The following is a 16,533-nucleotide window of genomic DNA, read 5'->3' as shown; positions in this document are numbered from 1 at the left end:
AGCAGCACCACGTAGACCTCGCCCTCCCGGGGCACACACAGGCACCCCTTTGTGTGGCTCTCCTTGAAGCTGCTCTCTGCTCCTATGGCCACCAAAGCGCCCACATGACCGAAAGCTGGGCCCGTCCCCTTCCTGGCTGGGTGACGTTTCTCCTTTGATTCAAGGCAGAGAGCGCAGGGACCGTCTGGAGGGAGGGACAGAGGCCGCCACACGCCCGAGGGCTGCCACTGTGCAGTCCCACCTGTCCATGGCAGGGGCCCTCTGCTTCTGAACGGCCGGGGTGGAGGCCCCCAGGCTCGCTGACCTGCCAGCCCGTCCCCAGCAGCATTTCTGAGGCTCTCGAGATGCAAACGTTATACAAATGCGCGGGGTTCTGCTGCAGAATGTCTAAGCTGCCATTTCAACGTGCACTGAGCAGCTAGGTCTGTCGGGAACACTAAGCCAAGAACATGAGTCAATTCAGCAAAGCCCTCGACAAGCCTGGGGCGGAGGACGGGGCGGAGTACCTGCCGACCACGACCACCTACTGCAGGCCTGTACCCGCTGGGTCAAGAAGCAGAGGCGACTCGCACACGGTGACAACTGTCAACTGGTTGCTTTATTCATAGAAAAGGTACATCGAAAGGAGGCTGGAGTCAAGTATACCTGGTCGGCCGCCCTGCGAGCCCTGCAGCCAACCGCGTCGTTTACTGATGACAGGGCACGCAGCCTCACCGAGGCCAGCCGTCCAGCCATCCAGCCGACCCGGATGTGCAAACGAACCTGCCGCACGCCCTCTGGGAGCCCCTCCCGCTGCCGCTGGCTGTCCCGGCCCACCCAGTGAGCCGTCTCTGCCTCGCCCGGGAGCACCTGCGGCCGTGTGCCTGCGCTCAGACTGGGCTGCAGTCGGTCCCGTGGTTTTGCCTCAGCCGTGGCAGGAGCCCTGATTAGGATCGGGTGAGGGAAACAAAATTGAACAGCTCACAGATGAACGGGAAGGCAGGACAGCCCCCAGGGGAGACGCCCACTTTCTGAGCCTGGGAAGCAGACCTAAGGGAAGGCCCTCGACCGGTCGCCGGGAGCTTCGTAATGCAGCCGGGGACAGTGAACCAGGCAAGTTTAAGGCGAGTCCCCGTGGAGGGGGGCTGTTTGCTTTCTGGTACAATTTTACACTTCGCACCAAGGATCCTGTTTTGTCACTTGTGCTGGGGCGGAGACAGCGGTGAGCTGCCGCCACCCTGACCGGCGTGGCCTCGGTGCTGCTGTGCCGAGGGGTGTGCCCTTCGGGGCTGGCTACGTTCGTGTGCCTTCCCGGAGGCGCCAGGCTGCGCCCTCCCACGCCCCGGCCTCCTCACAGGTGCCATCTGTACACCCAATTTGGCTGGAGCATCGGGAGAATGGGTTCCCTGACCGTCTAAGGAGCGTCGGCACAGGAGGGCGTGAAGAGCCAGACGATTGTTCTTTGGATCGGGACACTCTCCGACATGCGTACATTCACAATAACCCCGGGGCCGCCACGTGCGACCCTCTTCCCTGAAATGTCGGTCTCTAAAAAATAGCTTGTTTGCTGTACACAGCCGTCACGACACGCCACCTAGACAACACTGCCGGGCTTAACACACACATGCACACGCGCGCGCACGCACACACAGGCTCACAGAAGGGACCAGGGTGCCTCTCAGGGCGGGGGAGTGTGCCAGGAGGCGCCCCACTGCTCAGGGCGTGGGCCTCTCGTCTCGCAGTTCCCATGCAGGGCGTCAGGTGGCGAGGCCGAGGCCCCGTCTGTGTCCATCCCTGCTGTCATCAGGGGAGTGTGCCCGTGGGCCACAGGCCACCCGGAGCTCCCTGAGTCCGGGGAGACCTCTCGTTCACAGGATTGACGTTGTTTCTTCTTCGTGATTGAAAAAAAAGCAGCTCAGTACACAGGATTCAAATAGCCCATGTAATATCCCAAACTTCTTAGACAGCGCAGAGCATCCTTAACGGAAGTCCCAACTGAGCAGGAAGAGGACATCTGGCCTGGTGTGGCCACGCCCTCCGGTCAGCTGTCCAGGCCGAGGTGGGCGTGGTGCAGTGCGGCCGCGGCTGGACGGAAGCCCTGCTGGCTGCACGCAGCGGGTCTGCACGGCCACGTCCAGGGGAGCCGCGGCGCCCGGGCCCCGCGCAAGGCCCCTCTGCTGCCCCAGCACGGTGGAGCTTCACACAGAGAACTCCGAGCCGCCTCTCCTGGGTCTGATTTGCAGTCGTCTAAATCGGAAGCCGACGAAGGGGTTCATCCAGAGGAGTGAGGGGGGTCCCCCAAAGACGGACTTCATCCCTTCCCACCGCAGCCGTCGCTCCCACGTGGGCTTCTCGCTTTTCAGTCTCTCGATCTCCTAGAAGCAGAAAGAAGCAACTGTGTGGCTCCAGAGGCCCCCAAAGACACAGGTGGGCTGTGTGTCACGCTGGCATGAGGCTCCAGCAGACGCAGGGCCGTGACCCCATCTGGACAGCCAGGCCAGGCGGCCTCTGGCGTTTCCTCCCCTGCAGTTACCGAGCGCCCGCTCTTCACCTGCAGTGAAGGCGTGTAGGCGCTTGGCCCCCAGACTCACGCACTCGCTGCTGCTGGGGCAGGGCTGGCTCTGCCCGCCCGCTCGGTGGACTCTCAGCCACGGGAGACTTGGAGGACGCATGGCACCGCGCCCGAGGAAGGGCCGGAAGACACCAGCACCTGCCGGCGCCCACCGAGCCTTACCGCTTCAGCTCCCAAGTCCACACACATGCACCTGCTGCTTGCCCTGGACTTCCCGTCAACACGAGCTTCCACCCGACCCCCAGCAAGGCCGGCAGCCAGGGGAGCCTACCGTCTCGTCGTTGCATATGGAGTGGATCTGGGTGCCAAACATGACTGCGGTGAACGTGAAGAACAGCAGACCCTCAAGGCACAGGAATATCAACAGGATCACAGTTATCGGGGGCGAGAAGTCACTGCACTCTGCAGACACGAGGGGTGTGCCAGTCAGGGCGAGCACGCCCGAGGCGGTGGGGATCGGCAGAGGGCCACCCGGGCCAGCACCAGGCCCCGCAGAGGAACGCACTTGCTCTGTGCACAGCCACGTCCCCCGCCCTCCAGGAGCAAGGACGGCAGCCCTTCCGGACAAAGACTCACAGTCCTGTTTCCAGGCCAGCAGTTCGAAAGCTGTGAACTGCCTGAGGGTCCCCTGCCCTGTATCCATGACTTAAAATGCCACTAAAAATGGAAGAGTCTCGTGTTTATACTTGGGTGTGGTCCCCACAGGAATCCATTCCCTGTCTGGCCCCTGGAGTAGGATGCACTCCTGGGCCCAACTGCCTCTCTGTGGCTGGACGACGATGCCCTGCCTGGGCTCACTCTGGCGGAGCGACGTGTGGGAGGTGCCCTGCTGGCCAGAGGACCACACGGGTGCAGCGGGGCAAAGCTAACTTCCTTGGTCTCAAAATTCTGCAAAAGCACCGGCTCAAGAGAAGCCAGATCCCACAAGGCAACCACAGTTCAACCCCCCTCCCACTCTGCCCGAGACGTGCCAGGCCCGGAGGTTAAGTGCCTGGGGTCCAGGGGTCCAGGGGCTGGAGGAAGGGATCGCGGCATGACCAGATCCCAAGGAGGGTGCCCCTCCCTCTCCTCCCCCACCATGCCTTATGATGAATAAACAAAAACGTAAACACGCAAAATACAAATGAGAGTTGGAACAAATGCCTGACTACAGAAGCACCAGAGCGCTCTGGGCTTTGCTCTGAGCACAGGGCAGGGTTTGAACTGAACTATGTCCTTTTCTAAGGAAGTTCAGTTCCCTCCTAGACTAGCCAAGGACTTCCTTCCACACCGGAAAATCACCCCTTCTTTAAACTTCGCTCGCTCAGTGGAAAGGCATACGCGTTGCGGACGGCGTGCGGGGTCCAGCTTACCAGTCCACTGCCCTCGGACACAGGAAATGAACTGGAATCCACAGAGAACCAGAGCGTGGACTGAAGACAGAGCTATATACATCTGGAAGGAGGGGAGACCCGTCAGTCCTGAGCCAGGCAACCTTTCTGAGTGCAAAGGTCAACGGGCAGGGTGTCCAGAGTCCACTTCGCTCGTCAGAAGAGGAGCAAGGAGGGGAGCGTCAGGTCATAGCTGACGCCGGCCTGCAGAGACGCCAGTCAGGCCAGCGCTGTTACAAGGGCGATGTGGCAGGGAATCTCAGCTCCTGGAGGAGCCTGCTACCAAGGGTGATTTAAGGCATCCGAGAGAACACAGCCACCGCTGACAGCCGCTCTGCTGCTGGGACGACCTGCTACCTAACAGCACAGCTTGTCGGAGGACAGCCGGAGACACGGCCCTGAGGTCAGACTCAGTGTCCCCCGCTGCAAGCAAGACTCTTGCTAAAGAAATGGAAACTGAAAATATTTCTACTTACAGTGAAGAGCACGAAAAATCTCTGATTCTTTTCTCCTACACAATTGTTCACCCACGGGCAGTGGTGGTCCATTTTCCGAATACATCTTTTGCAAATACTGAAAATGAGAGTTTGACGGTCAGTATTCCCTACTCTGAGGAAACCAGAGTGATACAACTAAAAGGGGAAAAGTCATATATTCTAAGGATCCTCAAAATGTTCATGGAGGGACCAGCAGTTAGCATAATGGCTATGTCGCTGGACTCCCACGTAATCGACCGCGGTTCACGTCCCGGACCCGGTGGTTTAAAACTCACGCAGGGCGCGTGTGCGTGCGTGCCCAAGATCCCGAGAGGAGAATGGAGGAGAAGGAATTGCGGCATGGCCATCCCTCCTGGGGGGGTGATTCCTCGCTTTCTGTCTCTGTCTCTGCCTATCTGGTGAGCACAAGCGCTCTATAGCAAAAACCTCTAAAGAAAAAGTTCTTGGAAAATGCGTATTATGAAAAAGTCTGCGTTGGTTTCAAAAAGTTTTGCACTGAAATAAACCCATATTTTACAGCCATTTTCCCGCGAACTTTATGAAGTCCCATTGTGTAACGTGCCAAAAATCTCTACCACACCTAGGGTCCTCTTTTAAAACTTCTGTTTTTGATGAACTCCCACGCTTTCCCTTGCCCAGACTGACAGGCTCGGAGCCAGGTACATGGAGCCATCATTCCCCTGGTCCCAGGCTCTCCTGGCTGGACCCATCACAGACGCTTAGCGATAACGCTCCCGAACTGCAAGCTCCGAAGCCCCAAGTCCAGTTCAATATAAAACAGCATGGAACGTCTCCGTGCAGGGAGAGACATTCCGGCAGCTCCACCCACCTCGTCTCATGCCATCCAACTCCGTACCCCGTGCAGAGCTTCATTTCCAGCTGATTTACTTCTGCCCCAACATTTCCTACGTCTGATTTCAAACAGCACCCGCTAAGCCAAGGGCGCCCGAGGCTGCCAACAGTCATTTTTCTAGAGATAGCTTGTGTCATTTAATTACACTGCTACATGTGGACGCAGGCCTCTCGGCGCCACACACTTTCTGTAAGAGTCCGTGGGAGCGCCCTCCGTGGGAGCATTCTCCACGGGAGCACCCTCTGTAAGAGCACGCTCTAGGAACACGCTCTCCAGGAGCACCCTCCGTGGGAGCATACCCTGCAGGAGCACCCCTGGGAGCATGCCCTCTACCCAATCTCCCTTTCTCAGCCATTTCTAACATACCTGCTAATCTAAGAACTCCCAGGTGCTCCCATTTCATTTCTTTAAACAGATATTTTTATTTTTAAACTTATTTTTTTCATTGCTAGAGGGTGCATTTGCTTGCCAGAGAGAGGAGACGGAGAGAGAAGCACCCCCAGTGGGCACAGGGCCACAGGCCCTCCTCCACTTCTCCGTCCTGTCAGGACCTGGGGCAGGATTCGAACCACAGGCAGCCACGTGGGCTCTGGCTCTCTTCGCTGCTAAACTACAGAGCCGCCCTGAATAGACCCCCTGGGTGTCTGACACACCACACAAGCGTGCGGACGTGGGAGGGCGCCTCCGTGGTCTCACTACACTTGCGGCACATGGAGGCCATTGCTCTCTCACCCTGGGGCGCTCCCATGGCCCCAGAAGGAAACCTCACGCTCAGATGCAGTCTTTCCCCGTTTTCACCCAGCCCAGCTATCTTGTCCCCCTTCATCTTTGTCTCTTACCCACTGTGTGGATAAGAGTCTTTCTGAACCTTTCGCCCGACACTGAGCGGGCAACCCTCGTTTCTGTCTTCTCCCCTCACTCACTCACTGTGGCCGGCAAGGCCCAACCTACAGCCACACCCCATCGCTCTGAGAGCACCTGAGCTGAGCTTCAACAGCTACTTTACTGGGGAGAAATACCCTCAGCCTGTCGCTGCAACTCCTGGAGGCAGTGCCCGCCCCCCAGTAGCAGGCAGACTCCCCATGAGCCAGGAGTGGGCAAAAGGCAGCCAGGACCAGCAGGGCACGCCCAGGAAGAAGGCAGACCTTCGTTCTGGCTTTAAAAATACGTATGTAATAACCAGGGTCGAGAGATTCCAGAAGCACCTGCACGTAGCCCATGGCAGGGGAGGACGGAGGTGAACTTGCAGCAACTCCCCTCTGGCTGGAAGAACCCGGAGAGGTGAGGGGAAGACTGCACCTCCCGCTGGACCCCATGTGGGGTGTAGCCAGTGGACTGAGCACATGCGTGCCAGTCTGAGGCTGCCATGCCACCGGAGTGCATGGCCTGCCACTGCCCAGGCTGCGGACCCACACGACTGACCATCTGCTAGAAAGGGGCCCGGGTCTGTGTCCCCAACTACTGGGCACCGGCCTGTCCCCGGGCACGGCACCTGCAGTGGTGGGCACGCTCGGGCTTGATGCAGCAGCACTTGGGGCACTTGTAGATGACCTCGCCAGGCTTCAGCTGCAGGCTCTCCATGTACTCCTTCGTGGCGTTCCCCTTGGGCACTGCCCCCTGCAGGGTGAGAAGGATGAGTTATTTGGAGAGAAGAAAAAAACCGTCGGTGAACGTAGGAATTCACGTGGGATTTTAGACGTCCCCACACAGGGAAGAGCCACGGAAGCGTGAAGCTGAACGATGGACGCTACACGCAGGAGACTACGGACCCGTCTGTGTCAAGTGTCCAGAACAGGCGGATCCAGACCAAGACAGGTCAGTGGTCACCCGGGACTGGGGCAGCATTCCGGGGAGTGAGGCCCGGGGCTGTGGACTGCATTTGGGGGTGACAAGATGTCTTGAAATGGCCATGGCTGCAGACTCTGTGACTGACCAGGAAGCGCTGACCGCACAGGGGCTGCTGCAGTGAACTCACTCCCAGCCGAGTGCGCCACCCGCCCCTGTAGGGACAGTGAGTAAGGTGCCCGTACACCCCTGTTCACGACTGTCTGCAGTCACCTGCTCTAGCCCGCGGGCTTCCTGTCAGTTTCAAGGCCTTTTCCCTGGGCAGGGAGCAGGAACCAATCCCAGAGAGAAGCAGCCCCCCTGGGCAGCAGCACACACCACAGGGGAGTCCCTGCCCCAGAGCCTCTTCCCTCAATCCCACTGCACACCCAGCGTGGGGTTAAGGGAGCCGGATATCACGTGGCCAACCGTGGTTCAAACCCCAGCCCCAGCAGCTTGGGAACGTGTGCCCCAAATCCGAACAGGACAGGACGGGGAGAAGGCTGCGGCCTGAGCTCCCGCTCTGGTACACGTGGGCGGAAGGGACGGGAAGACAGCACGCAGGAAGCGCTGCAAGTCTGTGTCCCCGGGTACAATAAGCCAGATGTGGCTGGGACAGGAGACGTCTGGTCCCACGGGCTCTAGCCCAGGCGCGGCCGCCACTCACGGGGTCGGTGAGCATGGTCCTCAGGTGGGAGGACAGGGCCAGCACTGCCAGGCAGTTGAAGAGGACCCCGTTGACCACCGAGTACCAGAAGTCTTTGGATGGCAGCAGCATGACGAAGGTCACCACGAAGTCGGCGTAGACGACCAGGAGCCACGTCATGGCTGCGCAGACCATGCCGCAGCCGTCGCGGACAAACCACACCCTGTCTGCCACGTCGGCCTCGGACGAGGAGGACGAGGAGGAGTCGTAACTATCATTTTCAGTCAGGAGAGGGTGGTGCTCGACGTCCCGGAGCCGGTGTCCTGATGGCTGCATGGTGGCCCTGACACGCCCTGCGGGAGAAGCACAGCTGCTGAGAGCAACACACGTGTGTATGTGCACACGCACACATGTGTATGAGCACACACTTACACGCCCCCTTCAATATGGCGTGTTCCCACCTGCCCTTGGCCGCTCCACTGTTACTGTAAACACACATGGCAGCCAAGAGCCAACGGTGACACTCGGTGAGGCCGCCCACGTGGGGAAGTTCCGGGGTCACCCAGGAGACCGCTGTGAGTACACAGGCACCCGTGTCCCAGATCCATGACGGCTGGGCTGCCCATGTACCGAGATCGCAAGGGAGAAATAAACACGGGGCGGCCTGCGGCAGGAGGCCTGGCCTGAGGGTCGGGGCAGGCTGCCCGTGTGAGGGAGTCCTGCAGAAACCACAAAGACCACCTCAGCGGCCCTTCCTGGAAGTGTATTTCGGACAGGGAGGAGCCACGCTTGAGGGCTTTGGCCCCAAACCTGAAAACCCACTAGGAGTCGACAGGAAGCGAATCGGAGAGCTACAAATCGCTCTCTGTCAAGGAAGCCAGCAGTGCCCGGGCCAGGCCGGCGAAGGGTCGGCGCTCGGCCAGCAGGTGCCCGCGCCCGCTGAGTCACTGTTTACCCGGCGATGCCGCAGGAAGGGAGGGGAGGAAGTGGAGAAACCGTTCCTGTGTGTTGCCCGCAGCGAAGCCACAGGGCTGGGAGGGCAGAGGTGCCGCACCCCTTCACAGGCGGGCCCCGCTCCACAGCGAGCCCCGGGTCCCCCGGACTCCATGCTCCTGACAGCATCCAAAGCCCACGTGCTGATGGCTGTCCCGCAGGTGTCCTGTCGTCGCCCTCCACTCGGTGAGCGCTTTAATGGGATTTTGGTTTAGACTCCTGAACCGAAGCTCTTTATCATCACATTAAATGAGGCCGTTTCCCAGACTCGAGCAACAGGGCTGACCTCTGTCATTCAGGCGGACACCCACATAGGCAAAACGTTCCATGTCATTGACTCCTTAGGGTCCCCTCATCTTGTCACCAACCCAACCCGCAGCACCCTCCTTCTCTGGGCTTAGCAGTAACCAGACAGCAGCCGGAAAGACGGACCAACTGGTGGCCATGGATCTCGGCAGCTGCTGTGCTATCCCGGCACCGGCACGTAGGTGGCCAGGTCCGCGCCAGCGCCGGCTGTCAGGAGGGCGGTGACCGCCACGGGAGTGAGCTCTTACCTACGGAGTGACTCTGAGCATCACCTGAACGCTTTGTGCCTTTTCTTCAGAATCTTCAGGTGCATGCTGTCCTATGTGATAGGGTCTGAAAGGTAATAAAAGCCAATCAGAAAAGCTTTGCATTTTATGACGGCAAAGTGTGTAGAGTTCTAGGTTGTGACCGATATTTGCAAAAAGCGACGTCACATTTTACACGTTGATTTCCGTCAGCCAGGCCTATCCTCAACTATGAAATCACTGTCCCCCGCTCCCCAGCCCCCGAGCGACAATTCTGGGAACGGAGCAGTTTCACACCGGCTCTTTGCCTCCTGCCTTTTAGCCCCGTGTTAAATACCAATCTACACGCCCAAATCCCTCCAGATCCTCAGGACTAATCCGGGCCAAATCGGACTGGCCTGTATGCCAAGCCTTCATGCAATTGACGGCAGGGGTGAGGAGCGGTGGAGAGCGAGCCGGACGGGGCAGCTGCAGGCCATGAAGGAAAACGCTGGCACCGGGCGAGGGCCACCTGGACACGCAGGCTCCCGCGACCTGGCAAGGGGATGGTGCAGAAACTGCGCTGGTAGCCATCGCCGAAACACGTCGGGCCCCTCTCAGAGACGTGCGTGCCCTTGGCGGGGCAGCTCCATCGGCCCGTGGGGAACCTCCTGTTTTTTCAACAGCCCCAACTTGTGTCCAAAGTCCAGCGACTGAGTGGACCATGACGCTGCCACGCTTCTGGGTAAGGACAGGCTACTTCACACACAGAACAGACCCCCCACTGCCCCGAGCACGGCCAGAATAAAGACCGAGGTTAAAAACGAAGATGCCACATAGAAAAGGCGCCCAACCAGAAACGTCAGTCACTGCAGGGCTTCCCCAAGGCGAGGGTCACCAGGGAACAGCCCCGCCTGCACCGAACCCAGGAGGGAAGATGCGTGGGCACCGTGCACGGGAGAGGCCTTGGACTGAGACAGCCATGGCTCTCTCTCAGGGATGGGAGAGGAGCTGTACCCATGAGCCAAAAAGGGGTCCCGTCGAGAAAATCCTGGTCACCGAAAATAACAACATGAAGGTGGAATTTTACAATGTAAAAGACAGGACCAACAGAGAGTGTAGCGGTTACGGCCCTGGCCTTCCACATGGTCCAGTGTGGCTTGAGTCCTGGACCCAATGGCTTGAAACTCACATTGGGTGTGTGTGCATGTGTACCCAAGATCCCAGGAGGAGAAGGGAGGAGGGACTGCAGCGTGGCCATCCCCCCAAGGGGGTGAATTCTCTCTCCCTCTCACTGTCTCTCTCCCTGGTGAGCACACACATCCAAAGGCAAAAACCTTTAAAGAAAAGGGACCAGCAGATGGCGTAGCGGTTTTCACTGGGCTCCCACGTGGCTGACCTTGGTTCAGAGTCCTGGACTCGGTGGCTTGAAACTCACACCAGGCACACGTGTGTATGTGCCCGAGATCCCAGGAGAAGAATGAGGAAGGGACTGCGGCATGGCCATAGCCCCCGGAGGGTGATTTCTCACTTTCCCTTTTCACTGTCTCTGTCTCTCTGGCGAGTGCACGCACCCTAAGGCAAAAACCTCTACAAAAAAAAAGAGAAAAAAAATTTTTTAAACAGGGCCCAGCCGTGGGGACAATGGCAGCTCAGGCAATGCTGCAGCCACGTGGCCGATGAGGTGTGCCTTGCATGCCAGGCCCATGTCCCCATGACCCCGACTGCCTAGGAAGGCTGGAGGGAGGGGTGGTCATGGTGTGAGACTCGAGGGTGCCTGTCTGCTTCTCTCATGAGATAAATAAACTTCAAAAATTTTGAAGTAGGACTGGACGACAGACTGAAGAAACCTCCCAGAAGGGAGACTGTAGAGGAAAGCAGAAAATGAAACGCGAGGGTCGATCAGGGGGTGCACCCTCCAACAGAGGCCCAGCGCCGCAGGCCTCCAGAAGAAAAGGAATCCCCAGCCGGGCTCTGGCCGCCAGCTCTGAGTCCCCAAGCTCTGTAACTGCAGGCGCGGCCTCAGATCCCGGCGGCTGAAACCAGCGAGGGTGACAGGCCCTCTCCCCAAGTATCTACGCGACAGCCAGTAACTTGGAATGTTCAGCTGTCTTCTGGACTGTGTTTCAAAGAGCTCATCTGAGCAGCGTTTCAACAACTAAAGCTGGTTCTACACGGGGTTACTGATTCCGGGCGTCTGGTCTACACCGGCGTCTACAATGACCCCAATTACTTTTCTACCGACGGTGAGCAGTCGGGAAAGCAGCCTGGCACGCGCCCTGCGGCCCAACAATTCCACTTCCGGAACGTACCAAGGACAGATGAGCGTGGCCATGAAAACGTGTGCAGAACCGCGTAGGCCCACTATGTTCCCAGGAGCCCCCGCGGGAGGCAGCTCAAACCGCCGACGGGAGGCTCAGCCACAAACCCTGTGCACTCGCTCGGTGGGTGGCACACTTCCGAGCAAAACGGTGGGAAAGCTGCCGACACGACATCGGTAAATCTCAGACACGAGGGGAACGGATCCGGACACAGAGGCTACCTGTGTGACTCGAAGCCAGGCAGACTGACCTGAGCCCAGGAATGACAGGAGGGTGCAGGGCCAGGTTCTAAGTCCACAGACACACCCCGACGCTGGCGGAGGGAGCTCCCGGGGCAGCTGTCAAGCCGAAACCCAGTGCTCTGCGCTTAAGCGGTGAAGCCCAGCCCAGGCCAGCAGCCAGGGCTGTGTTCTCCCCCACCGAAACGTCACTCCCAAGTCGAGACTGTCGTAGAGCCTCCATGGCCTCTCGCCTCAGCAGGGGTCTGAGGTCTTGCCCTCTCTGTTTCCGTGGGTACAAAGGGCACGTGTACTTGTCACAAATGCTCTGACGATCAGGCGAGCGGCTGCCGGGGGACAGGGGTGGACTGACTTTCCCACCGCGACACGAGGACGTCTCCCTGAGCCTGGTCTGAGCTGAGAGGAACGCTGTTTGAACTCGCCTCCTTCCCACGGCTCGGACACCCCGACCCACAGACGTGTGGGTCTCCTCCAGAAGGAGCACCCGGAGACTGGGCCGCACAGGTGGGGCCGGCGTCGGAACACATCTGGCGCAGCATGCAGCCACAGTGCACACGGCCCGCTCACCCAGCAGCCCAGCAACTCAGCGGCGCAGGTGGCTGAGCTGTGCTGCGCCACCAGGAGCAGAGCACGAGACAGACAGGTGACAACAGGCAGCTCCACCTGCAGGACAGAGAGGGCCGGGAACAGGACGGGAGGCTGAAGGGCAGCGTGGCCAGAGGCGAGGCTGGGGCTGCTGAAAACGTGCTATACGCCGTGGTGTCTGGGGGTCGGGCCCTCATCCCCTGGAACAGGCAGCAACGGCGCCTAGGTAAATGGACCACACCACTTCTGCGTTTGTGTTTTAGAGACAGGATCTTGCTATGTTGCCAGAACAGCCTAGAACTTGCAATCCTCTTGCCTCAGTCTCCCTAGCGGCTGGGATCACAGGCGTGTGCCACCACACCTCGCTCTGGAGAGGCCTTACAAAGGCCACTGGCAATACTGTGAGACTTGGCTGCAGGAGGCCCACTCTTCTCAGGTATTGAAACCGAAGGGCTGCCCAGCAGGTTGTTAACAATGACCCTGGAGCCCGAGAATTTCCAGCGAGAAAGAGCATGCTGGCTGTAGACACTGAGTCTGCTCGGGTCTGAGCTACTTTACACGTGCCCTGTGTTTTTACTTTACTTACTTACTTAAGTTACAGTGCACCTGTACTCACTGAAGAGACAGAAAGAAAGAAAGTGAGAACTCACCCCGACAGGGTGGCCACACTGTAATCCCTTCTCCTCCATTCTCCTCTCAGGACTTTGGGTGCCTACTCATACCTGGTGGGTTTTGTTTTCTTTTTTTTTTTGGAGAGGTTTTCGCTATAGGGCGCGTGCGCTCGCCAGACAGAGAGAGACATAGAGACAGAAAGCGAGAAATCACCCCCCAGGAGGATGGTTACGCCGCAATCCCTTCTCCTCCACTCTCCTCCCGGGATCTTGGGCACGCACGCACACGCGCCCGGCGTGAGTTTTAAGCCACCGGGTCCGGGACGCAAACCGCGGTCGACTACGTGGGAGTCCAGCGACATAGCCATTACGCTAACTGCTGGTTCCCTGTGCTGGTGTTTTTCAAGTTGCCAGGTCCAGGACTTGAACTGCATGGTCAGTCACATGGGTTCCAGCTGCAGTCACCTCCGCGCCACCTGCTGGCCCCTATTACTTTAAGACAAGGTCCCACTGTTCTGATCACCCTGTCTCAGTCTCCCAGGTGGAATTCCAGGCCATAATACCATGCCTGGCACTTTTTAAGATGGGGTCTTGCTATAATGCCCAGGTAAGTTTTTTTTTTTTTTTTTTTTGAGAGATTTTTGCTATAAGGTGTATGCATTCACCGGAGAGGCAGAGAGACAGAAAGTGAGAAATCAACTCCCAGCAGGGCTCTACTCCATCCTCCTCTCGGGATTTTGGACAGACAAACACACGCCTGGCATGAGGATTTTTTTTTTTTTGGGGGGAGAGGTATTTGCTATAGGGCGTGTGTGCTCGCCAGAAAGACAGAGATTGAGAGATAGAAAGCAAGAAATCACCCCCCGGGGCGGGGGGATGGCCATGCTGCAATCCCTTCTCCTCCATTCTCTTCTCAGGATCTTGGGCATGTACACACATGCGCCCAGTATGAGTTTCACCCCCCAGGGGGGATGGCCACACTGCAATCCCTTCTCTTCCATTCTCCTCTCGGGATCTTGGGCATGCACACACACGCGCCAGTGTGAGTTTAAGTCACTGGGTCCAGGACTCGAACTGCGGTCAACTACATGGGAGTCCAGCGACATAGCCATTATGTCAATTGCTGGTCCCAAGTGTGTGTGTGTGTGTTTTTAAAAGAATTATTTCATTTTATCTATTTATTTATTTTAGTATGGCTGGAGAGGAACAGAGTGAGAGAGAAAGTGAAAAAGCAAGATACCAGGTCCAGGACTTGAACCACAGTTGGCCATGTGGAAGTCCAGTGCCCTTAACCACCATGCCACCTGCCCCTCCCCTGCTGTGAGTTTTAAGTCACCAGGTCCAGGACTTGAACCATGGTCAACTACATGGCAGTCCAGTGACATAACCATTACAACATCTGCTGGTTCCCCCAGGTAAGCATTGGGCTCATACACCTGCCCCGTTCTCCCAGGTTGCTGGGGTTACAGGTGCACACCACTGCCCACCTGGATGCAGCTCTGGGGAGTGAACCTGGGAATCCTACGGGGTCCCCACCGGTAAAGCACAGCATTGCAGCGCGAGGCTGAGCCCTGGATATCGTTTATAATTAAAGCGTCACAGGCCAGCTTGATGGAACGAGAAGAGCACACCCTGTGGTGGCTGAGGGCGCCCGCGAGGCCAGCTTTGGTTCCCAGCCTGACCCAAGCAGCCCAGGCTCTGTGGGGCATGTCTGGGATTCTAGCTAACAGGGAGGCTGGGCGGAAGCACTGCAACGGGGCAAGCCGTCGTCAGAAACACCGGAGGCCAGGTGGTGGCACAGCTATGTGGACCCATGGGTCAAGGGCCCCGGTCTGTGGCCTGGGACACCCCGGGCACGCTGCATGTACATGCATGTGTGCCCCTGATGCAGGCTGGCTGAGACTGGATGGGTCACAGGGCAGGGACCTGTCGGGGGTGTCTCTCTCTCATGAAAGAAATTTAAAACGTGACCTCTCTCTTTCTCATCACGAGGGGAAGGGCCACATTATTTTATAAAAACACAGTCCCAAAAGCTGCTTCAGGAAAACTACATTCGATCGTGGCCAGCATGGATTGGAGATGGGAAGCTCTAGAGACGTCATGAAAACTACTTCTCAACTCGTAAACGTCAACTTGTATGTGAGCTTATTTCTGGTCTTATCTCCTCTAATTAACAGAGTATGTTACTTATGTCACCAGAATCCACGCTAGTGGGTATCATTGTGTGACTGTGCCAGGTCGCTTCACTTCTGCCTGTCCCCGAGAGCCCATCCCGTCCCTGCTGACCAGTGCTTTGATTAGCAGGGTTGGGGTTCCGCCGTGCTGGGCCCTGGAGAGCTCTGACTGCAGATGACTCCTTGAGGAACGCACCTGCTACCATCTGGATCATCGTCTGTCCCCGAGTTCCATGTTTTCTAACTGGTCCTAGTGGGCGCCTACGGGACAGAATTCAGTTGTAGGGACGTGACAGCGTAAAGGTGTTAAGCAGAAACTTCATTTGTCCACGGTGCCCAGGACGGCGCCTTTGGGTACGGTAACGTCGTTAGGGCCTCCACAGTTGAGTCCAGTGGGTTTATAAGCAGAGGGAATGTGGCCGAAGGGCGACCGCGTGGACAGATCTGCCTTCTGCCACTTTCGATGCCTTAGCCACCAGGACTGTAAGTCAAAACCAACCCCTCTTCCTGAATTCACCCAGCCTCGCGTATTCAGGTTAGCAACCTAGTTAGTCCTGTTCTCCTGCAGCTCTCCACTCAGCGGTCACCCTGAACCCACCACTCCGACCTCCAAAAACTACAAAGTCCAAGTAACTCCAATGATCCCGGATGTTCGAGAAGTGCAATTTGGTTAATGCTACTGTTCCGGTCCATTTTTCAAATATGCTAAGAGCCTTTCACTTTAACCAAGTTCTGACTTTCTAATATGCAAATTTAACAAGGTGACTTTTTAAAAGGTGACTTCAAATAAAGTAGAACAGTTTTTAAAAGGTCAGATTTGTTATCTGCAAGGTGAAGAGGTTAGGAGGAAACAAACATTGGCCTCGATCTCTCGACCACCTGAGCCAGGAACAGCAAAACATAGGTGTTCAAGCAGCACACTGAACGGGTGCAGAGGAGATGCTGCAGCCCCGTCCACACCCCGTCTGCACCCCATCTGCACCCGAGGCACTCAGCAACACGGTCAAAGAGCTGCAAGGCAGGCGGCGTCCTCAGCCATCCCGCAGTCCGAGGTGACCACGGCCCGCACTGGTTTCTCCTGAGTGGACGCCGCTGTCCCCCCTGCAGCAGTGTGCGCCTGCTGCCCCGACCCGTCCGTCCCAGGTGCCTTGCAGGTACTACCCCCAGAGACCATCCGCGGGGGCAGGGAGACAAGAGGAAGGCAGGCCAAGAATGAAGGAGAAAAGTTGAGAACTGGAGCGGGAGGAAGGCCGGGAGCGGCGCACGGCCACCCGCGCCCGTAAAGGGCTTTACAGCCACTCCGTGGCGAGCGCCCGTCATTAGCGTCGGGGAAAACCCC

At 57.8% G+C, this 16,533-nt stretch overlaps 1 protein-coding gene across 2 annotated transcripts; it reads right to left on the bottom strand.

The window, feature by feature from the left end:
* Positions 1–576: 576 nt before the first annotated feature.
* On the bottom strand, positions 577–15,409 carry ZDHHC7 (zDHHC palmitoyltransferase 7). Of its 2 annotated transcripts, XM_006152561.3 has the most exons (8): positions 15,391–15,409; positions 9,289–9,373; positions 7,763–8,094; positions 6,764–6,888; positions 4,398–4,494; positions 3,904–3,985; positions 2,823–2,953; positions 577–2,354 (listed from the first exon to the last, which is right to left on the bottom strand). In XM_006152561.3, exons 3-8 carry the CDS (start codon positions 8,075–8,077, stop codon positions 2,178–2,180), a joined length of 927 nt encoding a protein of 308 aa, XP_006152623.1. In that variant the 5' UTR covers positions 8,078–8,094; positions 9,289–9,373; positions 15,391–15,409; the 3' UTR covers positions 577–2,177. The 2 variants fall into 2 exon arrangements, with proteins under 2 accessions (XP_006152623.1, XP_006152624.1); XM_006152562.3 differs by lacking the exon at positions 15,391–15,409 and having other exon boundaries at positions 2,823–2,894; positions 9,289–10,063.
* Between the last annotated feature and the right edge of the window lie 1,124 nt (positions 15,410–16,533).

Source organism: Tupaia chinensis, unplaced genomic scaffold (genome assembly GCF_000334495.1).
Source record: "Tupaia chinensis unplaced genomic scaffold, TupChi_1.0 Scaffold000355_1, whole genome shotgun sequence".
In the NCBI taxonomy this organism is placed as follows: Eukaryota; Metazoa; Chordata; class Mammalia; order Scandentia; family Tupaiidae; genus Tupaia; species Tupaia belangeri.
Note: the sequence above shows the minus strand (reverse complement) of the source record. Positions and strands in the feature narration are given on the sequence as shown.